This window comes from Mus caroli, chromosome 11, assembly GCF_900094665.2.
Source record: "Mus caroli chromosome 11, CAROLI_EIJ_v1.1, whole genome shotgun sequence".
NCBI lineage: Eukaryota > Metazoa > Chordata > Mammalia > Rodentia > Muridae > Mus > Mus caroli.
In genome coordinates this window covers 75517070-75544190 of record NC_034580.1, presented here as the reverse complement: position 1 = coordinate 75544190, position 27121 = coordinate 75517070, and the positions used below count along the sequence as shown (strand labels likewise).

At 42.6% G+C, this 27121-nt stretch overlaps 1 protein-coding gene across 1 annotated transcript in view; it reads left to right on the top strand.

The window, feature by feature from the left end:
- Positions 1-27121, top strand: part of Myo1d (myosin ID) — a 297401-nt gene that overhangs the window by 195751 nt on the left and 74529 nt on the right. Inside the window, exon 21 of the mRNA XM_021176177.1 lies at positions 26446-26600. Within this exon, the coding sequence (XP_021031836.1) occupies positions 26446-26600 (155 nt within the window). The remainder of the gene's footprint in view (positions 1-26445; positions 26601-27121) is intronic.

Sequence of the window (27121 nt, the reverse complement as noted above, 5' to 3'; positions counted from 1 at the left end):
GGGGTTTTTAATCTTGAAGTAAATATGGCAATATTAAGCCTAAATATTTTATTATTAAAACATTGAAAGTAAAACCAAAGATAAAGACAGGAAAACACTTCCCACCTCAGTCATGGCTGGGCACATGCCTGAGTCCCCAACTACCTCAAGAGACCGAAGCAGAAGGATCAGGTGCTGAAAACCATTCTGGATTATGTAGTGAACTGAGGCCAACCTGAACACTGTAGTGAAAGTTTGCCTTCAAAATAAATATTTAAAGTGTGTGTGTGTGTGTGTGTGTGTGTGTGTGTGTCCACTTTAACCACATTGTCTTTCAGGTATTAGTACAGGTCCAGTGTCAGTGCATAGGGAATGAGGAGTCTAACATTGGGGGTGAACATTTAGGAGTGGGTCCATGTCGGATTGGAGAAGGAAATTATGACTGTGGAGAGAAAGGGGGTGGATCACTCACATACGTCCACAGTTGAATGATGGGGGGATTCACCAAAGGAAGGGGAGTAGAAGCCAAGCTCTGGGTTCCTTGTGTGGACTCTCATCTCCCTATGTGCTCCTTGGCTCTGATTGCCCATTAGAGCCCCAGGTTACCATGGATCATTCTAAGGAAGGAAAAATAAATGACAGTACCATGTTTAAAATCAATTTGAAAAGTTCTCAAAACTAGAAGTGATAATTTGTTTGTTTGTTTGTTTGTTTGTTTTTAAGATAATCAGTACAAAATACAGCTCTTCTGTCCCTGAGAATAGATTGTAACCACACATTGTTGTAAGCATGGTTTATTCTTCATGAGGATATTCATGGTGATAAGGGGAAGGCCCTGGAATCATGGCCACACTTCCATTCCAAGGCATCGCTGCAGGACTGCATTATCCTTGCAGCCCCATCAGCAGCATGGGCACTGGACAGGCCTTTCCATCTCTGTTCTTTATGTGCTTTCTTGCTCAGCCCAAGTTAGAGTGGGCCACCCCACCAACCACTCAGTTCTGTCCTGCAGTAAGGAGTCCTACATTGTGTCTCAGAAGAGGGTTCTCATAGCAATTGATGCCTCATGATCCAAATCCTACTTTTGTGCCTTGTCAAACACTTGCAAATCTATGCATATGAATAATTCCTACAAATTATTTGGGGTATCATTGTGTCTTTCCACTACTATCATTATTATTGTATCAAAGCCCAAGCCATACTTGAACTTTGGTCATAAATTATGCTGAATATTGGAATAGGTCACTAAGTTTTCCTAATGGCAAAGAGGACTAGGCAAGAAGAGGCTTGAATATAGCAGGTTCATGGGGCATTTTTTTTTTAAGATTTATTTATTTTATTTATATGAGTACTCTGTAGCTGTCTTCAGACACACCAGAGGAGGACATTGGATCCCATTACAGATGGTTGTGAGCCACCATATGGTTGCTGGAAATTGAACTTAGGACCTCTGGAAGAGCAGTCAGTGCTCTTAACTGCTGAGCCATCTCTCCAGCCCTCATGGGGCATTTTTAAGCCACTAAGCTAATGGTTCTCAACTTTCCTAATGCTGTGACCCTTAAAACATTTTCTCATATTGCGGTAACCCCAACCGTAAAATTACTTTTCTTGCTACTTCATAACTGTAATTTTGCTACTGTTATGAATCATAATGTAAATATCTGATATGCAGATATCTTGCTATGTGGCCCGAAAGGTTGAGAACCACTGCACTGGTCTCTTCCTAGCTGCCCCATTTCAGTTGCCAAGATCCCAGTCTCTTTCAAGCAGGGCCTAAAACTGTGTTCATGAACACCCAGGTTGGTTTCTTGAACGGCCTCCATCCAGGCAAGAGAGGTCCAATATTAGTTTCTTTCCTAAAGCACCCCAAGACCACCCACCCAGCTCCATCATTCTCTGCACCTCCCGGCTCACTGAACTTGTATAGTCTAGCAGTAGCCACGTGTCCTAGCTGTACCCTGTTAGTGAACATGTCAGCTATCCTCTGGGATCACCAAAGGGAAGCTAAGAAACTGCTCCATTCCTGCAGCCTGGGGCCTCTGACTTCCTGCTGCAGTCCTCCCTGAGATGCTGCAGCTCCCAGGCCCCTGCAGTGCTCTTGCAGAGCCCCACTGTGCTCCTTGCTTTTGCTGTATCTCGGATTGCAATGAGCAGGTTCACAGGACCTCAAGTAAAATGAGGGAACAGGTTTGAAGACACAGCTACAGGAGAATTTGTCGGGATCTTAGCAGCTGTATACCATTGTCAGTTTAGACCCTCAATAACAAGCCATTCAATTCACATTATTAAGTGTTTATTATGTAGATGCCACATAGGTGTTGGGGTCATAGAAATGTTCAAACAGTCACAGACTCTGCTTTTATTCCTCCCCACTGGAAGAAAACAGATGTGTGTGTGTGTGTGTGTAGGAGGGAGAATCAGTCAATGGAGTGTGATAAGGAGAAAATAAAGAAGAAGACAAACAGAAGTATACCGTCATTTGGAATAAGGTCTTCAGGCCTCCTTGACTGGCTGACATTTAAGCAAAGACTTAAAGGAGTTACAGAATCCACCTATCTTCACTCATGGGAAAGTATTTTAGGCAGGAGGACACAAAAGGCAGACACAGCAGACTAGGGAGTCCTCTGTAGGAAATGTGTTCAGGATCTTGATTTGGTGGTGGCTGCCCAGGACGTGTGTGGACATCCATCAAGGCACTTATCTGAGATATGTAATCCTTCTGCATGCTTGTCACGCACAGACGTGAAAAGGGAGCGAGAGAAAGGATGCTGCTGATAAAGAGGTAGGAGAGATGTCATCAAAGATGGGGGCAGGGGAGCAAAGAAGAAAATGATCACTAACCTGGGGAGATAGCAGCATCCACGGACAGTGGTGTGTAAAGCCATGCCCTTCACAGTGGAAAATGCTACAGTAATATTCCACAGCCTGACTGTTCCTCAGGAGAAAGACAGCCATTGACTACATCAGGGTAGGCTCTTGCTGAGGAAAAGCTAAGGGTCTGCACAAGTAACTGACAATATCTAGAGTTGGATCCTGCTCTGTGTTCCTGACCTTGATGGTAGCTGCTTTACCCATTTCATTCAATAGCACATATGCTTTCTCTTTCATTTTATTTCACTTTCGCTTTTTGTTCTGTTTAGTTGTTAAGAGAAGGTCTTCCCCGTGTAACCCAGAGTGGCCTCCAGCTCCAGGTCGTCCTGCCTCAGCCTCCCCAATGCTGGGTGACAGGAGAATGTTACAGTGCCTGGCTTTTGCTGTTCTTTGGGTTAATCATGTTCTAGCTCTCTTAGATGGGTGCTTTTAAATATTTTTAAATACATTTGAAACTACGTATGTTTGTATTTAAGAATGGTTTGAGTTGAATTTTTCTTTTGATGCGATATTGGTCTTCTTAAAGCCACGAATAGTTTAGTAATGTTATTTCATAAATGGTAGTTTATGGTCCTTGAGTGTGTATGTTCCATGGAAAGAGAGTTCATTTCCCCATTGCTCATTTCTGCCACACTTACCATAAACTAAGAACTCACATGTCCTTTTCTGCTTTCTGTGCCTTAGTCTATCAGTCTACTGATTATCCTTGAACCAATTACAATTTTTACTACAGTTGAACGCAGTTTTATGAATTCTAGGATAACAGTAACTTCCCAGGCCCCTTCCTTCCAATTCATTCCATCTAGCTGGGGCTGAGACTCAATAGTTGAGTCTTTGACTTACATGTGAGAAGCCTAGATTGATCCCAACACAAACAAGCAAAACAAATAGGATTTACCCCATTCCAGCCTAACACTCACTCACCACACCACAAGAAGAGAAAGGGTGTGGCAGATGGTAACAAAAGTACGCCAGTCAAGACAGACATAGACACCTACACACACACACTATTCATTCTCCCCTAACCCCCTGGGAACCTCTGGCCATTTTCCTGTCTCTCTGGCTGTACCTTCTCTAGAATGTCATGTGTCAGCACCATATATTATGTAGACTTTTCAGATTGGCCTCTTTCACCCAACAACAAGCATTTAAGGCTACCTGTGTCTTTCTATGGCTGGGTGGCTCTTAATTTTTTTTCAATCAATGAATAATATTCTGTTATTTGGAGGTATCACAATGTGTTTATCCATTCACTATTGAAGGACAATTTGCTTCTGGTTTATTCTGGAGCAGTCATGAATAAAGCTACTATAAATATTTGCATGCAGGTTTCTTATGTGGACATGGACCCTTAGAACAGTTGAATATATATACCTAGGAGTGCACTTACTCAGTCACAGATAAGACTCAGTCTAGCTCTGTAATAACTGCCAGTTTTCTTCCAATGTAGCTGTACCATTTTGTATTCTAAGCAGAATTAGGGTGCCTAGTTCTTCACATTCTCACTTTGATATTGTCCATTTGTTTGTATTTCACCCATTCTAAAATGTGTATAGCTATATATGGTGTGTGTGAACTCAGTATTTACTAAGTCTCCATGTTTAACCATAAGAACCATCTCCCTACTCTCTCTTGGTTTATATTAAGATGATAAAATGGATTTTTTAAAATAAACCTAAGCTATTTTGTTTAAAGATACATTTGGCACCTTTCTCCCCTCTGACTAGCGAACACTGTACAACACTTTGTCTTTTAAAAGTGTTTTGGTCAGTCCTCTCAGAAAGATAAAAATGGGACATCATAGCATAGCCTTAAGACTATTTTCAACAAACACTGTCCTCACAAATGACTTAGTCACATAATAGTAAAAATGATCTGAGAGAGAAGCATTCGTGTTACAGGTGACCGCTTTAGCAGCTAAGTGGCTGTCTATGTACAAACACTGCTGGGTCGGGTTATGCTTCCAGCCAGCTACAATCTGTGTTGCTATCAAATCAGTGTCTTCCCTCACAGTCACTTTCTGTACTAGATTTTTATATTATGCTTTTAAATTAAAGCATTAGTCCCAATACATTTGTCAAGAAAGGTTCGAAATTTTGCAAGGGGCAGTATGGTCAGGATTTGAGTTATTTTATGAATCTGAGAGATCCATGCTTGCTGCAACTTAATAGGAGAACAAAGGAAAGATAGTACATTGCCTGCATAATTAGCAGTACTGGGTCCGATGCTTTGATCACCATGTCTTTGACTCAGAATTATCCTGGGAAAGCACAGTTAAGTTGATAGAAAAGATGGCTCCCTGCGGTTGGGGCATGCTGCTTAAATAAATGTACCTCTGCATTCAGGTTCATGTAGACGCATGTGCACCCAGATCAGTGCTCAGGATGGAGGCAGCCTAGGTTAATTCCTAGGTGGAATTAAATCTGCGTGTTGCTTTCGAGGGAGACCATATAAGCTGAATCACTTAGCCTGAGTGCCACTGCAATTCTTCTGCCCTCCTTTTGTTGGAGAGTGTTAGTTTTGCTGATGAATTAGTCTGAAAAATGGTTTAAATCTGCCCATTAATGTTGTTTTGATATAGACCCTTTTATCAGTATGGGCTTGAGAGCTAAGGACGCAGCCAATTAATTACTCTCATCCCTCCTTTAGTTCTGTGTGAAATACAAAACAAACAGGGAAGAGGAAAGAGACAATTATCTGAACTAATGTGCAGGTTCCGTGGAGCTCAATGGCCTGTAATTATGTCACGCTTCGTGCTTTATTACTCTGTTTGACGTGGCTTGCTAGAAAGATGTCATTCTGTTGGAAGATGGATTGTCCTTTTAATGTATACAGGGGGTGAGCCCTGTTGAAATCCATCCTCCAAGCTGCTCTGCTCCCAGCCACCATTTCTAAAGCACCCTCTCCTCCTGGCAATGTCCCAAGGGAAGGCGTTTCCATAGTAACCTCAACAGAGGCAATCAGCTGTTGTCTGGCACTGCCTGAGCTGGTGTGTGCTAGCCTTCTCCCCTCTCTATCCTCCCTCAAGCCTTTAAAACATTATGTTTATTAGTCTTCTTTAATGGAAGTTTATAATCCCTTAATGTCACACTCTGAGTAGCACTCTGGTTTATTTATTTATTTATTTAGGTAATAAATCTACCTTCCTAATTAATTCTCAGCAGTCCTGGGAGCTCTATTATTTTGAACATCTTGTACAAATGTTTATAGTTCTGCCTGTTGTAACAAAGAAGCTGCTTAGGAAAATTAGATATTCAGAAACCTCTGTCTATACTGGAAGTAAATTTGGAAAAATACAGATGCTAAGGTTTCAGATGAATTTTTAAGGTTTTTTTTTTTTTTTTCTTACTGTGACAATGGTAAGGAAGCAGTCTTTCCCGGATTGCATGTTTCAGCACTCCATGATTCTATTGATTCAGTGAACATAGATATTTAAAAATCTTTGAACTGTGGTATCTGAGACCACATTTCTCTCTTAACTTTTTTTAATGGGGGGCAGAGGGGAGGATGACACATGAAGAGCTTCCCTACTGACTGTTTTCTTGGCATGTGTGCAGAAGTAAATGCCTTTTGTTACATGGCTTAGACACCATGGCTTGAGCAAAACAGTACTAAACAAAGCAAGCAGTAGTCTCTTTCAGTTACCAGGAAGAGTCCATCTTCATTAATACTAGACATGGAAAGTCAATCTCAAATTCCAAAGATATCTCAACACAGTATCTGAAAGGAGAATCCAGGCATCTTGTTAAAGAAGTGCAAAGCCTTTTAAGAGCTAAAGTAGCCCTGGGCACAGTGGCACATGCCTTTTGCCCCATTGCTTGGGAGGTGGAGGCAGATCTCTGAGGTAGAGGCCAGCCTGGTCTACAAAGTGAGTTCCAGGATAGCCAGGGCTACACAGAGAAACCCTGTCTAGATAGATAGATAGATGGATAGATAGATAGATAGATAGATAGATAGATAGATAGATAGATAGAGGGTAGATCAAGAGCTGTTAAGTATAAGAAAGTAAGCGTACTCCCACTTATTTTTCCAGAGATAAGATCACTAGAAGCCAGATCCTTTCAAAAACAAAACCCTAAATAGAGACGTATATACAAGTAGATTTCTGCATTTGCAAAATAGCTATCACCATGCTGATGGAATTACAGGCTTCCTTTATACAACTGCCTTCACAGGCTCTGGGGATGCTGCTCAGTGGTAAAGCATTTGCCTGGCATATGCAAGCTCTGGGTTCCATCTCCAGCACCATAGAAAGAAATAAGTAACTGTCCTGTCAGAGCTTTCTTCTATGCATTAAGCATTTTTGAGCAGCTTCTCTGGAGCATGCATTGACAACACTGACAGTGCAAGAGTGCTTCATACAGTTTGCCTATGACACCTCCTGCTCTGTGGGAGAAGCAGAGATACATTTAGCACAATGCCTGGGGTGTATGCCGAGCAGCCCTTAGGTACAGTCACTATAATGTCTTGTTCTCAAGAAGAAAGTTGTATTCAGAAAAATGAAGCAACCCAGCCAAGACCTCCAAGGTTCCAAACAAAGAAACTGGGTTTCATGCCCACATCTGCACAGCCTAGCACCCAACCTCTGCTACCCACTGCCTCCCACTTATGAAAGCACACAAAACTAAACTCTCTTTGGAAGGGTATTGGGAAACAGAGCCAGGGTCTCAGCCATAACTAAGCTATAGACATAGCCCTAATATTTTATTTTCAAAAGCAAATAATAATAATTAAACTAGTATCTGTCACATAGCTAATGTGTTTAGTGGCTTAACTCTGCTTTATCTCCGTCTTTAAGAGCCTGGGCAGGAAGCACCTTTCATAAGTGAAGAGACCAGTTCAAAACGAAAATGGACATTGGTGTGAGGTTTCAGTACAGTATTTCTGACCTCAAACCCCAAGTTAACTTCAAAATTAGGTTTCTCGGCATGCCCTGTGCTGCCCTGTATCTCTTTGCATTGTCTTTGTTTACTTACATAAACCTTCCTTCCATTATTAGTGGTTTCTTTCTAAAACATTTCATTTTAGCCTATTGAGTACAAGTTACTGATAAGACCTCAGAAAACTGGAGAATCAAGACCTAGCTTATACATCAGCCCTTCAGTGGTTGGAAGGAATGGTCCACTAGTATAAAAAGAGAATAATAAAACAATTGTTCCATTTCTGGTGAGGGAAAATAACAGCACCTTTGAAGAGACCTGCCACATCATTCTTGAGTTTACACAGCCCCACTTTTCCACAGGAAACCCCTGCAAGAAAGGCTGCTACATGGGAAGCCAGCCCTTTCAGTGTTAACCCGATGCTTAGAGTTAATTTGGGTATTTCAGTTCTAACTCAGGGTTCTCATGACCTTTACTACACACTAGAATAGTCTGTGGGGTTTGGAGATTTTGTGTTGGGACTTCTATTTTTTTGTTGGAGATTGAATCCAGGGCCTCAGGCATGATGAGATCTCTATCATGGGCTACATGCCAAGCTTCTCGTGGGGGTTTTAAAAATCCTGATACTCAGGCCGTACTGGGTGCTGGTGAAATCAGATCTCTCGGTAGGCATAGGGGGAGAGATTCTCTGTAACTTCTTTTGTTCATATGTGGGCTCTTTGAATGGATATAGGGACCCAAGTAATACAAATGCTGTTTGACAAGAGAAACACATATACATTTTACTATGTTTTCATGTACATGGTAATCTTCACAAGAATCAAGAGTGAAAAAATGGGCTGGAGAGATGGCTCAATAGTTAAGAGAACTGACTGTTCTTCGAGAAGTCTTGAGTTCAATTCCCAGCAACCATGTGGTTTTCTGTTGGGTACCCACATATACACAGAACCATAAAGCACTTCCATGGCCTGCTACATCATGCATGTTCTCCCCACATTTCTGTACTTTCACTGCTATAGCTCTTGCCCATTTTTGAGACAGCATCTTACTATGTAGCCTGGCTGTTCTCAAGCTCTCAGAGATCCATCTGCCTCTCAGCCTTTGGAATGCTATGATTAAAGGCATGTGCTAACATATCTGGCCCTTTTTATTTTGGGGTTTTTTGTTTGTTTTTGGTGTGTATGTGTGGGGGGTGTTTGTTGTTATAGTTCTTGAGGAAACATTTGTTGAAAGTTTGCATTTGTCTCCAAATTAGTTTTAGTCAATTTAGTGTGTGTGTGTGTGTGTGTGTGTGTGTGTGTGTGTGTGTGTGTGTGTAAAAAGACAGAGAGGGGTATGATGATAAATATGTTTCTCTGAACTTCCTGTGTTCACATCCTAAGTCCCAAGATGGTAGCATTAGGGGATGGGGCCTTGAGGGCTCTACCCTTGCAATATCAATGACCTTACAGCAGAGCTAGAATGACCCTCACACTTTCCACCACCTTTGGACACCATGAAGTCAGCAATCTGCTGCCCAAGACTCAGTCTGGGCATCCACTGTCCTCTGATCTTAGACTCCTAACACCCAGAACTGTGAGAAGATAAATTCCTTTTGTTTGTAAAACACCCAATTTGGGTATTTTTTCATAACAGCCCCCCAAAAATAAATAACAAAGAAGAGGGTTAGCAATGGTTATGGTTGGAACAGAAGTTTGCTTTCTAGATTGGGCTGCCCCTGAAATTACTATGTGCCCTAAACTGCCTTCGAATTTGGAATCCTCCCAACTCAGCTTCCCATGTACTGGGATTACTGGCACGCACCACCATATGATCTTAGGTTAGTCTTATGAAAAGATCTTCCTTAAATAAAAGTAATATAAGCCAGGCATTGTAGTCCACACCTGTAAGCCCAGCACTCTGGAAGCTCCAGCAAGAACATCTATAGTTGGAAACCAGCCTGGTCCATGTAAAAACACCCTCTCAGTAAATAAATAAATAGCCCCATCGTTTATGATAACAGTGCATTCGTCATTGCACTTGGCTCCCACCCCACCCCACCCTAGTCTTGTGAAGTTACCTATGCTGGCCCTAGATAGGCTTTTGGTAAATGAGCTTCTCTGTTATTGGTTGGATCTAGGACAAACTTTGTTTGCACAGAACTTTCACAATTAAGTTTAACTGCACTACAGAAAGAGCATCATTTTCTAAGTGACAGACTTTAAAGGGATTTTATTTTATTTAATTTTATTAGAACTGTACCTACCCAGAGACATCTTTACTGTGTGCCATGGATGAGGGGATGCCCAGCAGGGTGGCAGCACAACTGACCAGTTCAGTTTAGTATCTTCCCTCACTTTGCCAGCGTCCTCATTGGACTTTGGTTGAGAGAGTAGCCATTTTCCTGCTTCAGAAGCCGCCTCCAGCATCTGCCTTTCTGCCTCTGCTCTCCAGTGTCCTTGACATTTCAGATCCTGGCTTTTCACAAAGTCAGAGCAGTTATGAAAAGGCCTTATTTGCATCTGAAGACCAGTGCATGAGGTGAATGAAATCTTATCCAATGGGGTCTGAGGACACAACTATTAGGGTATGTGGGAGTTATATATAGGTCATGGTCAAATAACAACACACTTAGTAGGTCCATTTAAGCACATTTGAAATAGCATGCATGAGGTCCATAGCATGGTTCCCATCGTGTGGCTAAAGCACTCAGCAATCATAAACTGTCCCCAAGCCCCTTGTAAACTAACAACCCTAGAGAGTTGGAGGGATAGGAGGAAGCCAGCAATCTGGGCCTCACTGGCTGCGCTCTGCCCCACCTGTCTGTCCTCACCGAGTGTCCTCTCAGACAACCATGTGGGCCCCTCACAGATTCCCTCAGTACCTACTCCTTGGGAATGCCTCACCAAGATGGGAAGTGTAGGGGAAAAGTAAAAGTACAAGAAAGAATATGTCTTAAACAGGCTTTGTTTGAGGTGTCGGGAGAACGAGATATAAGAAGCCCAATAGGCAGTCATCTGTCTGGAGAGCTGTCTAGGGTGGAGGCTGTCTCAAATGCTGAAACTGTGATGCTCAGGGAGGACTGACTGTCGGAGGACACAGGAAAGAGATAAAAATAGCTTTGGGGTGAGGAAGGGTTTCAGCGGTCCATAGGTATATGCCACCTCTTGTGTGTTTTCTATGATAGATGTAGGTATTTATTTCCTGTGTATGGATGTTTTGCCTGCATATGTCTCTGCAGCACATGCATGCTTGATGTATGAGAAGGCCAGAAGAGAACATTGGATCCCCTGGAACTGGAATTACAGAAGGTTGTGAGCCCTTGTGTGTGTGCTGGGAATGGAGCCTGTGTCCTCTGGAAGGGCAGGCAGCCAGTGCTCTTAATCCCTGAGTCAGACCTACAGCTCCATTTTCAAAATCTTTTTTTTTTTTTAAGATTTCTTTCACCTCTATTTTTAATGGGTGTTTTTCCTGTGTGTGTCTCTGCACCATGTGTGTGCCTCATGCCTATGGAGGTCAGAAAACAGCACCAGATGCCCTGGAACTGGAGTTAGAGTTGCCAGCCACTGTGTGGGTGCTGAGAATCAAACAAACCTGGGTCCCCTGGAAGAGCAACCAATGCTCTGAACAGCCTGGCTGCCTCGCCAGCATTCTTTTCCAGGTTTGTTTGTTCCTTTGGTTTTCTTGAGACAGTTTTTCTCTGTTGTAGTCCTGGCTGTCTTGGAACTCACTCTGTAGACCTGGCTGGCCTGGAACTCAAGAGATCCGACTCCCTTTGCCTTCAGAGCATTGGGATTAAAGGTGTGTACCACCACCACTAGGCCCTTTTCCAAGTTTTTAAACCAGGGCTTCTCAACCTTCCCCTTTACTACAGTTCTTCATGTTGTGATGACCCCGACCATAAAAGTATTTTGTTGCTACTTCATAACTGTAATTTTACTTCTGATATGAGTTATAAATTTCTGATATGCAGAATCTCTGATACGTGACTCCCAAAGTGGTCACAGCTCACAGGTCGAGAGCCACTCTCCTAAAGTGTTACATGAGCTACTGCTGTGGGTGAAGCAGAGTAGCAGATTTTACATGGCATGTTCTGGACTGACATGGGAAGAGCTAGGAAGCCGTTTCTGTGGATGCTCTAATACCAGAAGTAGAGAGAAGAAATAAAAGAAGATGCAAGAGATTCCTGAAACATTCCTCATTCAGATTATCAGTTTAAAAATCATTTTGTGGGTGCACTAGTTAATGCTCTCCATTTAATTTAATGGAGATTTAAATTTAAATAATTTTGTTATCCTTCCTGTGAGGCAGTAGTAAGCCCCCACTTTCAGGTGAAGAGACAGAGAGCATTGCTAGAGCTTCCTAGCACGTGAATGTGTGTGTGTGCATGTGCACATATGCATTCATATGTGTTCGTGTGTTATTTGTAGCCTCCTGTATGTCCTGATTAGATTCCCTTCCTCTCCTACTGGTTGTAAAGTACTTCTCAGAATCTCCACCAACGTGTGGCTGATGGAGGCCAAGTACAATCCCATCGTATAGCACAGTGGCCAAAATGATCAGAATACAGTTGAAATCACTCATCACATCTGAAATAGAGGGCAGCTGCTGTGCATAGATTCAACTTGTGGGCAACAGCAGGAGAACAACCGTGTACCCAAAATGATGAGTGCACAATCTTTTTGCCTCAGGAAGGTCATTAATTGGTAAGATAAAGAATTTCAATTCAAAGACCAATAAGGAAAGCAACTTAATTAAGTTGATATTTTAAGAGAGAGGAAAAATACATTTAAAATAATTTTTTAAACTAGATTCAATTAGTAAAACAATTATCTTTGTAAAATAATAATTTGACTATCTAAGACCCAATTATTTAGTAGCTTCACCTAAATCAGTGGTTTTATACGATTAGAATCACTTGGGAGGCTTCCCAACTGAAACCAATCAGAACATGCCCAGTGCTCCTAATGGGAACCACTGGCCCAAGTGAGCCACAGTCAGATTGTAAGTTTGAAGAGTCAAAACAGATGTGACAGGACTTAAGCACTTAGCTTTGCATGCTTGTTCTAAAGAAGTGCCCACTTGGGCCATCCGTCTTGCTTCATGTACCCTTGTGGAGAGTTTGATTATATGATTCCCAAACCCACAACAATAAATCTGAGGCGGTAATTAAAGAGAGCCCATCTGCCATAGGCAGGCGTGCTGATGGCTGCAAGCTCTGAAAGCCGAGCGTAGAGACACTCCGGATACAGCTTGACTCCCACTGGATGGCTCGGCTTTAAAATCTTATTGAAGTGCTTTCTAGAGCTATTTCCCCAGAGCAGCCTTTTTGAAATTAAAATTCCAGTTTTCCGTGGAACTATTTTGCTAAATTCCAAGTTATAAGATAAGCTTCCATACTCAAAGTGCCAGGTGTTCTAGAGCAGTGTCCTGTGTGAGGATTTCATCAAGAAGAAGATAATCTCCCAAGAGCCCCTAGATTCTAACTGCCTTCTCCTAAGGAATTTGACATGGAAAGAGCTCAGTGTGGTCCTATAAATAAGGCCCTTCCCACACGAGGAAAGGGACCCGAGGACTAACAGAGGGGCCACTCACTGGCAGGCCAGCTCAGACTGTGCCATCCTCTGGATGAGTGTATATTTCATTTCTAAAGTATGCAGTTCATTTGCAACAAGGATGACGTATAGGCTGTAAACATTCTTCTTGATGGTGCCCTTGACCTCTGTCAGGATGTGTGAAATATTTCGAAGAATCCAAGTTGTCATCTATTCCATGTGGTGAGATGGATGAAGGCTGGAACCTTGCAGAACAGTTCTTTTGGAGGGTTACATCAAGGAGTTATAATCAAAAGTGGAAAGCCCTTGGCAGACAGTGATGTAAATTAGCCCTTTAATCGGCCGATTATAATTAGTTTCGTTGACTTGAATAATATTGATCAGAACTACTAGATTCTTAGCAAGCACTTGTGTATAAAATCAGTTCTATTGGTTTTAAGACTACATTTTTAAATTGCCCAAGGCCCATATTTTGTATAATAGGGTTTTTTTTTCACCATTAAAATGCCAGATGGTTTATATATATATTGGTATAGTACTTGGAGAACATTGCCCAAGAGTGTGGTCCTGGGGACTTCAGCATCCCTTAGATGCATCTGTTTTAAAACACACTAATTAATTTTCATCACTATGATGCTTAATTCCTAAAAGAGTAAAATAATTACTTGGTTCTGTTTAATTTAGGTAGAAAGCATTTCCAATATAGAGCCTCCCCCTCCAATCACATTTAAAATATAATTTGTCAAGAGGATTTTTTTGTTTGTTTGTTTATTAGGGAATTGAGTCTTAGGTACAACTAGGTATTCTTTCCACAATATATTTTTTTAAAGATTTATTTTATTTACTATATGTAAGTACACTGTAGCTGTCTTTAGATACCAGAAGAGGGAATCAGGTCTTGTTACAGATGGTTGTAAGCCACCATGTGGTTGCTGGGATTTGAACTCAGGACCTCCAGAAGAGCAGTCAGTGCTCTTAACCACTGAGCCATCTCTCCAGCCCCCACGATATATTTATAAAATGAGTATGTCTTTATTGGAGCTGAAGTGTAGCTCTCAAAGATTAAACATGTACTTAGCATGACAAGATCCTGGGTTCAGTTCTAAACATCTCCCCCCATCAAAAAGGGTCCATTTATCTTAGGGTTTACTGCTGTGAAGAGACACCATGACTATGGCAATTCTTATAAAGGAAAACATTTAATTGGGTCTGGCTTACAGTTTCAGAGGTTCAGTACATTATTGTTATAGTAGGAAGCATGGTAGTGGCCAGGCAGACTTGGAGAAGGAACTTAAAGCTCTACATCTTGATGCACAGGCAGCAGAAGGAAACTGTGTGCCACACTCAGTGTAGCTTGAGCAAAAGAGACCTCACAGCCCACCCCTCATAGTGACACTCTTTCTTCAGCAAGGCCAGTGCCTTCTGATCATGCCACTTCCTATGACCAAGCATTCGCATGCATGAATCTATGGGAGCCATACCTATTCAAACCACCACACATGTTTTGGTTACAATTGATGAATAATAAATTATCCTGGGCTGTCTCAGCAAGTAAAGGTGTCAGCTGCCAAAACTGACAGCCTGAGTTCAGTCTTTAGAACCCATAGGGCCATAGGTTTTCCTCTCACCTCCACATAGACACACACACACAGAGTAAATTAATTAAAATGCAATACATTTCAGCACTCAGGAGGCAGAGGCAACTTGATCTCTTTTGAGTCTAAGTCCTGCATGGTTTACAAAGTGAGTTCCAGATCAACAGAGGCTACATAATGAAACAGTCTTTTAAAAAAAATTAACTATCTCAAACATAGAAGCAAGACATCTTATGGTTCTCATTTCTTGAGTCAGGAATCTAACAAAGCAGATGGTGAATCTCTGTTCCTCAGGGTCCAGGATCTCCAGTATCTCAGAGGCTAGGGACTCAAGTCATTGGGAGGCTCACCTAGTGGTCAGCACTTGCCGTAAGTGTGAAGATGGCAACTGGAATGTCTCCAAAGCCTCGAGATACTTAGCTTCTCTAAGCATGGAGATCTGCAAGTTTCTGCGCTCGCTCTCTCTCTCTCTCTCTCTCTCTCTCTCTCTCTCTCTCCCTCTCTCTCTCTTTCTTCTTCTTCTTCTTCTTCTTCTTCTTCTTCTTCTTCCTCCTCCTCCTCCTCCTCCTCCTTCCTTCCTTCCTTCCTTCCTCCTTTCTCCTTCCTCCCTCCTTTCTCCTTCCTCCTTTATCTCTTTCTTCTTCTTCTTCTTCTTCTTCTTCTTCTTCTTCTTCTTCTTCTTCTTCTTCTCCTCCTCCTCCTCCTCCTCCTCCTCCTCCTCCTCNCTTCTTCTTCTTCTTCTTCTTCTTCTTCTTCTCCTCCTCCTCCTCCTCCTCCTCCTCCTCCTCCTCCTCCTTCTCCTTCTCCTTCTCCTCCTGCCTCAGCCTCCTGACTTCTTGTATTACAGACTGGTGCTACCACTCCAGGCTGTGGTCTTCATATGAGGCACTCAGGGAACTGCATTGTCTATATAAAAAGGCCCTCAGCCTCGTGTTGGTGCATTTATTAGGTAAAGGCACTTCATAGCATAGCCCTCAAACAAAAGGAAGAGCAATTCAATGGGAATAGCGGTAAAGAATTTGGGATCATGTTTGAAATTCCCCACAAGCTACCCTCTGCAAAACAAACAAACAACAACAACAACAAAAACAACCTCAGATTTCTCTGTTTAGAATGTTGCCAGGCAGTGGTGGTGCATGACTTTAATCTCAGCACTCAAGAGGCAGGCAGAAGCAGGTGGATCTCTGAGTTTGAGGCTAGCCTGGTCTACAGAGTGAGTTCCTGCACAGCCTGGGGTACACAGAAAAACCCTGTCTCAAAAAGACAGCATGCAAGCACGCATTTCTCTGGTTGAATGCCCAGCACTCCATTTTTTAAAAGCGTGAAATTGATACTGTCGTTCCATATAGGTACATGACATAGCACCTGCCTGCTATACCTATGGCTCAGCACTCAGAACCAAGTGTGTGTGTGAATGTGAGAAAGAGTGTGTATGTGTGTAAATAAATGTGTGCTTTCCCTCCTGAGATTCCCCCAAAGTTTTGTCCCCTGATGGTATAAGGTTTCAAGGTCAAAAACCAAGATGGTAATCATTTAATTGAGTTCAGGTTGCACTCCCTAGGTAGCATCCCTTCCATCTTAAGATCAGTGAACTAAACAAGTTGTTTGTTCATGGACTATGATGGAGTAGCCTCCATGGACCCCCATTTGAAAGGGAGTGTTTGGGAGGCTCATCACCCCTGGCCATCTGTGTTTGCAGCTTGCCTTCATAACCTACTACTTCCCACAGAAAGGAGGGGTTCAGACATTATGTGACTTCTGTTCCTTTAGTGCTGTCTGAAATCTAAACCCACCCCTGTGAATCTAGATGGAGCCACCGCGCATGGTCTTCTCTGTTAGAGGGAGAGGAACACAGCCAGGAATCTGCTAAACTAACTGCTCCATGTTTGAACGCCTTATGCTGCTGTGACAGGGTCCTTGAGACTCTTAGAACCCTGGTGTCAATAGAGAGAATTCACAAGGCATGCCCTGAAGATCTTTACAGCATCTTTCATGTCTGGAAGACTCTTTGAAGCAATGCTTTAGATGTTTCCGAGGTTGCGACAATGGATCTTACAATCCTCCTCTGGATTTGATCCATTGCCCTGAAACCATTTCTTAATTGAAGAATCATTTGCCATCTGGCGAAGCTGAGAATAAGGAACAGTTGTATTTTGAAGCCCAGCAGTTGCGGACTTCTTTATATTTCCTCTAAATACTGCATGAAAGATGAACAGTTCTTTATTTGGGTCTCCTCTTTCCTCTCACATTTTTTCATAGCAGAAAGCCAGCCAGCATTCCCTTCACTCTATCTAAAACCTCCTTATCTGGACCATGACACGTGCTAGGTGCATTCTCTGTCCCCACCACCTCACTGAGACCAGTGTGGTCACATTACCACCCCTTCATAACCACAATGCCTTTTATACTGCTCTGAGGTTGTTTTTCTTCCCTTCCTAGCTTCCTTCACTTCACACCTCCTAGAAACTCATCCCTGAGTCCCCCAGGAGGCTTCTCTTCCACCTCCTACTCACATCCCAAAGCCTATGCCAACTGTGTTAAGGCTGTTACAGTGGCCATCCCCTCTTCTCTCCAGATTTTTATTGCAGTGACTGTTGCTAAGTAACAAAGCAACCCAGACCCAGGAGAAATAAATAATTAAATCACCATCTTATGATGCTCAGAGACTCTGTGGGCTGGGTTTGGAAAGGTCAGTGAGGCCTGTTCACCTCTGCTGCATGGTGCCTTGGGCCTCAGCTGGGTAATGCCAAGGCTGCTTCTCAGCAACTTCTGTGCACTGAGACCCACTTGATGGGAACTGGACCCCTGTGGTGACTATCTACAAGGCTGGAAACTTAAAGTATGTGGCTGGAGGTGGGGCCTTTAGGACGCGATTATCACTGGATAAGGTCTTCAGGATAGAGCCCTTGTTGAAAACTGGTGGCTGTATTGGAAGAAAGAGAGACCTAAGAATTCACACATACTCTACAAGATATTAGCAAGAAGGGTGTTTCTACATATTCCCCTAAATGATGTACCAGAGTTGTATGCCACAGTAAACCTTGTTTCCTCATCATTTGCCTTGCCTGTGATGCTGTGATATCATGCTATTACAATAGCAAAAAGACTAGGATAAACAATGGGTGTGAAACACTGAAGCCCTAGAGTTTGTCTGGCCCAATACCAATATTGCTGACCCAGAATGTCTGTGCTCTGTAAGACTTGGCATCCTCTCAACATGGTAACCTAGGGGACAGTCAGCTTGGGGCACGAGTATTTTGTTGTTTACAAGAAGATAAACTCTCACTTATCCTAAGCAGTGTGATATGTCCATGATGGAAACAGTACCAGTAAGCTTGGGATTTAAATCTTATTGAGACAAGAAGGCTGGAGCAAGAGGGCAGAGTGCGAGGAGAAAAGGAGGAAAGAGTGGGGGTTGAGGGAGAGGGAGATTACACGGAATCCTGTGAAGAGCCAGCCCAACTGGCTTCCAAGTGTCGATGGGAAGACAGAATGAACAGAGCGTTCTCCATTGAGAAGGAGCCAAATCAATTTGCTGAGATCAAAAGAGCATAATTATTATAGCCCTGTAGTCAAGCTGAAGAAATGAAGTAGAGAATGGGAAATTCAGGAGACAGTGTATATTTCAGCAGACAAGCAGGACCTGGAGAAATTCCATGGCCCCTTGGACTTCAGCCACACCTACATCTCTCTGGAGGGCGGACGTGCCCAAGTTCCTGTGGTCTTCTGGGATATGTGCTGAGAGGGCTGTAGCCAGCTGAGAGAAGAGGTCCTCCGCTGAGAGGACCACAGAGTAAATCACTTCCCCAACCCCCCACAAAGGGAATCGAGACACAGTGGTCTCCTCCCAGGAAGTTCTCTGTGGTCCCCGAGGGGAGAATTTGTTACTGTGACCCAGCCTATCATGTTGTTTAGTCTCTTGTCATAAAGCACTGAGCCTTTGCCTATGAGTCACATGCTTCAAACATCTGTGGCTTTTTGGAGCTCATTTTTAAAATTCTGCATTTTACAGCTGTTATTTCTAGGACGCACGGTTTTGTCTGACATGCACATGGGGGTACAATCAAGTTGAGGTGTAAGGACACAACAGAAAGGGGAATGTGAAGGAAAACAGACAAGCAAAATGACAGTTACAGTGACCCTCAGCAGACTATGACCCCTACCGGCTACAGCAACCAACAAGCTTACATTTCAAGCTACCTTCATGCACTTTTGGTGGTTGTGAGTGTTTGAACCCAGGGACTCAAGAGTGCAAGCCAAGTGCTCAGCCACTGCATGGCACACTGAGGTCAAAGGTAATCGTGGGGGAAAAGGAGAAGCTATATTCTGTTGCTATAAGAATTTAAATAGCCTCTTTTTAAGTTCACCAGCATAATCACCTTTAAAGATTAGAATTTGTTGTAGATTAGCGTAGCTCTCAGAACTCATCTGATGTTTCCTTGTGCAGTAGTAGCTAGCAAGAAACTCAGAACCAGTGAAAATGCAGAGAATACCAGTTAGTGGTGTGCTCAGCCACAGGTGGGACATCACCCCCTGCCCCGGCTGGGAACACTATAGAAGAGGAAGCGGAAAGACTGTAAGACCCAGAGGTCAAGGAGGACCAGAGCAAAGCCGTGTCTCCTAGATGAGAGAGGACTGCTGTACTCGGGAACTTATACAGCTGTGGTCAGCATTCTAGCCCAGAGGGAGGAGCACTGTGAACCCCCACCCTAACTGAAGAGTGATTTACAGAGTCTCACAGCTTCTAGGGGAAGGAGAGACAGTCTTTAAGGGTGTGTCGCCTGCTAGGTTGATGCTGTGCAGTGGATGGCCCCATACCTACGAGTATATGGTCAGCACAAATTGGACTCAGTGGATAACTTTTACAAAAAGAAAGAGGAGCTGAAGCAGAGAAGAGTAGACAGCGATCAGAAGAGAAGTGAGGGTAAAGATGATTAAAATATGTTTTATAAATTCTCAAACAACTAATACAAATATATTAAGTTAGCTTTCCCATGCGGGTGCTTATTTTTCTGTAGTAAAGATTGGACACATGGCCTTACATATGCTAAGCAAGCACTCTCCCGCCAAACTACATTCCCAGGCTTGCATTTATTTGTTTGTTTGTGGTTTTATTTTGAGACAGGGTCTACCAGGCCCTCTGAAGATCAATAATTTTTTTTTTTTAATTCTCAGTCTGGTAGTATATGCCCATGTAAATCAAGGATAGGGCAAATAGTTCACTATTACTACAGTGGACCCCTGGGTTCAACAGTAATCGTCCTGTGGCCCATAGAGTTTTTACAGTTGGGCACAGCAGCTAGAGCATCTGTAATCCAGTGCTCTGTGCACTGGAGGAGGACTGCTGCAGGTTCGAGTTTGGCTGCATGGCAGAGTGAGACTGTTTCACGCCCACCCACCTACTCTCAAGATACTGAAATCCCCAAAGTCCCCCAAAATACAGTTTTATGCAGATCTGGAGCTAAAACTGAAAAACTGGAAAAAAGCAGCCAGGAGAGTACTCTGGTGGTGTGCAGGTGTGTCTCCTGTCTCAGTGTTAGTGTCAGCATTGCCCATCTGTATGCTTGGGGATCTGTGAATGTTAATAAATGTTACATACAACACACATGCAAATTATACTGTAACTTGTACTTCAGCTTTAGAACATACCAAACATACAAAATACGCTTTTTCTGGCATTTTCAGACGTATGTATCATGTGCTTTGAGAATATTCACTCGCCACTCTCCTCTCCGTCTTCCCCTCTCCCTCCCATACTCCCCTTGTTTCCTGACTAGTCCCCTGCAATTTTCATATCATATATATCTAGATTCCACATATGGGAGAAATCTATGATTCTATATATAAGAGGAAACGTGCAACCTTTGTCTTTTTTAGTCTGCCTTACTTAGCATAATCATCTCCAGGCCTGATCACGTTTCTCAAAGAGACATAACATCCTTTTTTCTTTCTGCTAAGCAAAATTCCACTGAGTACATATGCCACCTTTTAACCCATCCGTCTGTTGATAGGAATCTGGGCTGGCTCCTCAGCTTGGCTGCTGTGGACATGAGTGTGCAACGCTCTGTTATGTTTCCTTCCTTCAGCTGTATGCCTGGAGTGCTGTTGCTGAATTATTTAGTAGCTCTCTTTTGTTTTTTTGGGGAATCTCCATGTTGATTTCTATGATAGCAATACATTTACATTCCTACCAGCGGTTAGATGCCTAATTTTTTTTTTTTAATGAGTATGGGTCTTTGCCTGCATGTAAGTCTATGCACCATATGCATGCAGTACCCTTGGAGGCCAGAAGAAGGCATTGGATGCTCTGGGACTGGAGTCACAGAGCGTTCTGAGCCGTCGTGGTCCTCTAGAAGAGCAGCCAGAGCTCTCACCTGATGAGCCACCTCTTCATCCCCTACACCTCAATTTTTAAAAATCCTGCTGAACCGTTAATTCAAGTTGTATAAGAGTGGGGTTATATTTCTAATTTTCTGTTCATTACTTCTTTTACCTGTTATTTATAAAGATAAATAAGATATAGATATCAATTCAAAATCATATTACTGAGCCGGGCATGGTGGCGCACGCCTTTAATCCCAGCACTCAGGAGGCAGAGGCAGGCAGATTTCAGAGTTCGAGGGAAGCCTGGTCTACAAAGTGAGTTCCAGGACAGCCAGGGCTATACAGAGAAACTCTTGTCTCAAAAAATCACATTACTGACTAGAGGGATGGCTCAGAGGCTAAGAATGCATACTGCTCTTCCAGAGGACCCAATTTCTGTTCCCAGCACCCCCCATAAAGTATTTTGCACCTACCTGTAACTCCAGCTCCAAGAGATTCTCTTCTGAACTCCAAAGGCACCTATGTGTATGTGTCGTGGATACACACATACACACACAATCTTTTTGGTTTGGTTATATTAAAAGATCCAGGTAGAGTTCTCCATGGTCATCCAGATCTGAGGCCTTTCATCCTTTAATTCCAAGGGGGCAAAATGTGTTTTCTCCTCTCTCTACAGCACTTTATTGCCAAAGATTATTAAGTAGTTAGGAAAAGCTAGACCAATAAAAATGATGAGCCAGTAATAAATACAAGTGAGCCCTGCCACTTGCTGTAGAAAGGGGTGTCATTTGTATACATGAGGTATTATAAAATTAAAATAATGCATATCAGAATTGTATGCTTGCCTTAAAGAATTGAAAGCTATCCAGTCTGACCTCAAGGAATGCCCCTCTAGTAAGCCAAGCATAAATCATGCAGAGAGCAGGAAGATGTGGCCTCCTAATCCACTGAGCTTTACTAATGTTTTCCTAACACAAGCTGTCCTTTCAGTTGTGAATTCAACTTGTTGATTATTTTGGATTTTTCCATTTGTACTCATGATATTCACATCAGATTGCCGGGTGTGGGGGGTACTCATAGAAGCCCATAAGAGAGAGAGAAGATGAAACATCAAATCTTGCTATCAGAATTAAGTAAAATAATCAGGATGGCTTCCACATTTCTCTGTGTAATAGAGCATTCTAAGTCATATAAGAATTATCATCCAGTCCTGATAGCACCTGTAATCCCAGCATTTGGAAGGCTCTGAGGCAGAAGAATACAGAAGAATTCCATGCCACTGGCCACAGAGGCCAGAGGAGGTTGAGCCCCAGGAAATTGAATGGGCATCTGAGATGTCATGACTGAAGTGGACTTCACAGACAGATCCCTCTCAACCCACAGCCCTCCTACTCACCATGCAGCCTCCCAGAACAGTTTGTCTGCCTCCAGAAAGAGGGACCTCATCTTTCCTTGTGTAGTGGAGCAAGCTCAGTGCTTCTGTCTGTCTCTCTTGAGAACCAGGACTAGGCACACAGTAAAACCTAAATACACACCGAGAGAACTCATTTGCACTCGCAGCAGATGCAGTGCCCCTTCTCAGAGAAAGATAGGGAAGGAGGTGGGGGTGGGGGTGGGCTCTGATGAGGAAGGAAGGGCATTCTGGGAAGTGGTCCTCTGTGTGAGCACAAGTGGGGGCCACAGCAGCCTGCTGCCTCAGCTGCTCTTGCCAGCCCCTGTAGCTAATGGCTCCTGGAAAGTGCTAGCGGTTACTGCTGTTCCCGATCTCATTTTATTAGGTTTTAATCAAGCTTTCCTGTGAAGTGCTGCATAAATTCAATTTTGGATTTCACAAATAAAGTAATCAAATGAGAGCAAGGCATCATAGGCATAAAATATTTTTCAAATGAAAATGATATTTTTAATTTAATCATCTGGGTGCAATATGTCTAAGTAGCAGAGAAATTGCTGTACTGCCTGTCTTACCCCTAGCCTCAGACAGCCCATTTGTACAAAAGTTAGCAAGTGATTTCCAATGATTTAACTGTTTTCCCTGCTCTCCATTAAACAGTGACCTGACAATCGTTAAACTGCACCACAACCAGAGCATGGTGGGATGGCTCCGTGGGGAAAGGCACTGGCCACCAAGCCTGATGCCTGAGCACTATCCCTGAGATACACACCGTGGAAGGCGAGATCCATCTCCCACCCGGTGACTTCTGACCTCCACACGTGAACTGTGTGGCCGGTGGGTGTCCACACTCATAAATAAGCAAATAAAATCTACTGAGAACTCACCTCATATGAAGGCATTTTCACAGGAGTACAATTTATGAATCTTACATTCATTTATGTGGTATTTGGGAAAGTTTCATGTGATATGGCTGGGTGTGTAGCTCTGTGGTAGAGTATTTGCTAGCATGCTGAAGGCACTGAGTTGAATCCCCAGCACAGAAAGAAAAACAAAGAAATAGGAAGAAAGAAAAAGAGAAAGAGAGAGAGAGAGGGAGAGACAGACAGACAGACAGGCAGACAGACAGACAGACAGACAGAGAAGAGAGGGAGGGAGGAAGGAAGAGAAGAGAGGGAGGGAGGGAGGGAGGGAGGGAGGAAGGAAGGAAGGAAGGAAGGAAGGAAGGAAGGAAGGAAGGAAGGAAGGAAGGAAGGAAGGAAGGAAGGAAGGAAGGAAGGAAGGAGAAAATAGAAGCAAATAGAAAAATTTAGGGCTGGTGAGATGGCTCAGTGGGTAAGAGCACCCGACTGCTCTTCCGAAGGTCCAGAGTTCAAATCCCAGCAACCACATGGTGGCTCACAACCATCCACAACGAGATCTGGCGCCCTCTTCTGGAGTGTCTGAAGACAGCTACAGTGTACTTACATGTAATAAATAAATAAATCTTAAAAAAAAAAAAATTTAAACTGGGTATGATAGGAAAAAAAAACCCGCAAGTGTGATCAATTAGTAGCCTGACTTCTGGTCTCTGGTCCCTGAGCACCTTGAACCCTGCTTTCCTCCTCTGTAAAATGGGTGGTTCTCCCTAGCCTTCCAGATCTACAACTGAGGAGTCTTCCCCTGTGCTTGGACAGTCTCCAGAACCTGACTGTACTGACTCCCCTGAGATCCAGCCCTGGTGCCAGCACATGCACTGTCCTGCAGCTGCCTGGTCCCTGCTGGTTGCTTGCTCACTGGTGGCACCAGTGGCAGTGAGAGGGTGGCACATCAGTATTGCCTGCAGTGGGAAATGCCCAAGATGAGAGATGACTCTAATGTCTGCTTTGTTGCCCAAAGTAGGATGCCTTGGGAACAAAATGGTCAGAGAGCTGTAATTTTTAATTTGAATGTAATAAAATTGGCTTTCATGCTTAAAGCTGGTATCCAGGTCTGAGAGTCTTAACCCATTGTAGTAAACACTGCCATGGTCAGGACACACAGTGGCTCCATCATATTAGAATTGTGAGTACAACTGAAATCATGTGTGTGACTGACTGCTTACACTCAACGTAACACCTTTGCTGTTTATGCTTGTTATAGACTAATCTGCACCATCAGTTTGTTCTTTCTCATGACTGAGGATTGCTTATAGCTGTCTCTTGGTTTGTTTGTCCAGCACCTGCTGATAGGCATTTGATTATATTCACTGGAGTCATCACAGGGCTACTACAAATAATCATGTATATAAATTTTGTATTAACAAAGGTTTGAGGTTTTGTCGGGGTGTGGTTATGTGTCTGTCGGTGTGTCTGTGTTTATGTCTGTATTCTGGATTTTTTTCAGGCAGGTTTGTGGTCTGTATCTCATTATGATTTTTATTTGTATCTTCTAAATTGCTAAGAACATTAACACCATTTCATGTTCACTTGCCATGCCGTTGCCTTCTTTGGTGCAGTAATTTCTTATCATTAGTTTTTGTCTAGAAGTTTGAGAGTTAACGTTTTATATTTAGACCTCTGGTCCACTTTGGATTGAGTTGTGAGGGCTGTGGCTTGAATAAACACTTGTTTCTGTTAGAAAATAGATGCCCAGCTACCCCAGGTTGTCAGATTGCCTTCCTCTGCTGAGTCACATTTGCACCTCTGTGGCCGACACACAGGTCATAGCTCTGTGGCTGTATTTCTGATCTTCATTTTCATTTCTTCACATTTACGTTGTCCTGGTGACTTCAGCTTTATAGCTATCATGAAATTCAACGACGCAAGTCTTCCGACCTTGCTTTTCTTTTTCAAAACTGCTGCGGCTGTTCTAGCTCCCTCGCCTTCCCACGTACACGGCAGAAGCAGCTTTTTGATATTTAACCAAAACATTTTGTCTGAGACTGTCTTACATCTATAAATCAGTTTATAGAAAATTGACATCCAAACAGTACTGAGTTTTCCAGTCTCTAAATGTATTTTCTCTTCATCTTTAGGGTCTTTTTTTTTCATTTGTATTGTAATTTGACTTTATCAGTATTTAATAGTTTTCAATATATAGGCCCTATACACACACTTTGTTAGATTTCTAAATATTTTAGCTTTTAAAAAGTCATTGAAGGGACAGGTATTTTATTTCTTTGGGTTTTTTTGTTTTGTTTTATTTTTGTTTCATTGTGTATTTTTCAAATATGTCATTGGATTTAGTTTGCTAATGGTTTTATATCCAAGTTCATAGCGGGCATCAGTTTATTATTTTCTTGTGCTATCTATTTTTGGTGTCAGAATGATGATTCTTAAAATGAGTTAAATATGTTCCCTTCTATTTCCTAGAAGAGATATGGAGAATTTATGGAATTTCTTTAGATGGGTGGTACAATTCACTAACGAAATCATCTGGGCCTGGAATCTCTCTTAAAATTTTTAGGAGATTTAATTTCTTCAATAGACACAGATCAATCAGGCTCTTTGGAGGAGAGAGGGATTTAGTAGCCTGTGCTTCCAAGGAATTGTTTAGTCTAAGTTGCTGAACTCAGTTGTACCTAGAGTTGTTCAAATAATCCCTTCTTCTATTCGGTGTCACTGTGGTCTGTACTGAGAGCCCCCTTGTGTTCCTAGTCCTGGCAATAATGTCTCCCCATTTCTGTCTCTTAAGCTAGAAGCTTGTCAGTTTTATTCATTTTCTGAAAGAATCATCATTTTGTTACCTTGATTTCCAAACACGTTCATTTCTTACTTTTATTGTTTTCTTTTGTCTCCTTATTCCATGAAGCTTGATAAAAGTTAAAGTCGTCACCATCGTTGCTATGGCCTGATTTAATTCATCCTTCCAGGAGATACCCTAATAGCCTTCTGTGTGTTCCCTCCTTGCAGTTGACTGGTCTGAGTGTCTCCAATGGAAAGGACCAACTTGTAGTGTTCCATACAAAAGACAACAAAGACCTCATTGTCTGCCTCTTCAGCAAACAGCCAACCCATGAGAGTCGTATTGGAGAACTTGTTGGAGTCCTGGTGAATCATTTCAAGAGGTAAAATTTTATTTTTGTAGGTAAAAGACAACTTTTAAATATACAAAATGTTTAATCATACTTATCACCGAGCTTGGTTCGGGCCGATGTGAATATATTGTTTTCCTCCACAAGGACAAATTAAAGCATCTTTTTCATAGAAGGTGAAATTAGCATCCGGCCTTATTTCAAGGCTAGGAGTGATCCTCTGCTTTTCCAGGTCCTAGCTTTGTCAACAATGAGAGATCCCTCATGGTTCTTTCGTTACTACCAATCCAAATGTCATGTAATTCAGTCCGAACAATAAAAGAAATTACTGTATTATTCTTACGGCCACTGCTTCACATTTATCCCAACATAATCAGTTAGTGTGTCTGCTGAGGCTATAAACAAATTAGAAAGCAGATTTAAGATAGTATGTGGTTTATAAAGGTTGAGGAAACTCCCAGGACAAGGAGACATTGTTATGGAAACAGTTATGACAGAAGAGAGCCTATTCCAAGAAAACTCACTCTAAAGCAGCATGGTGTCGGGGGGGGGGG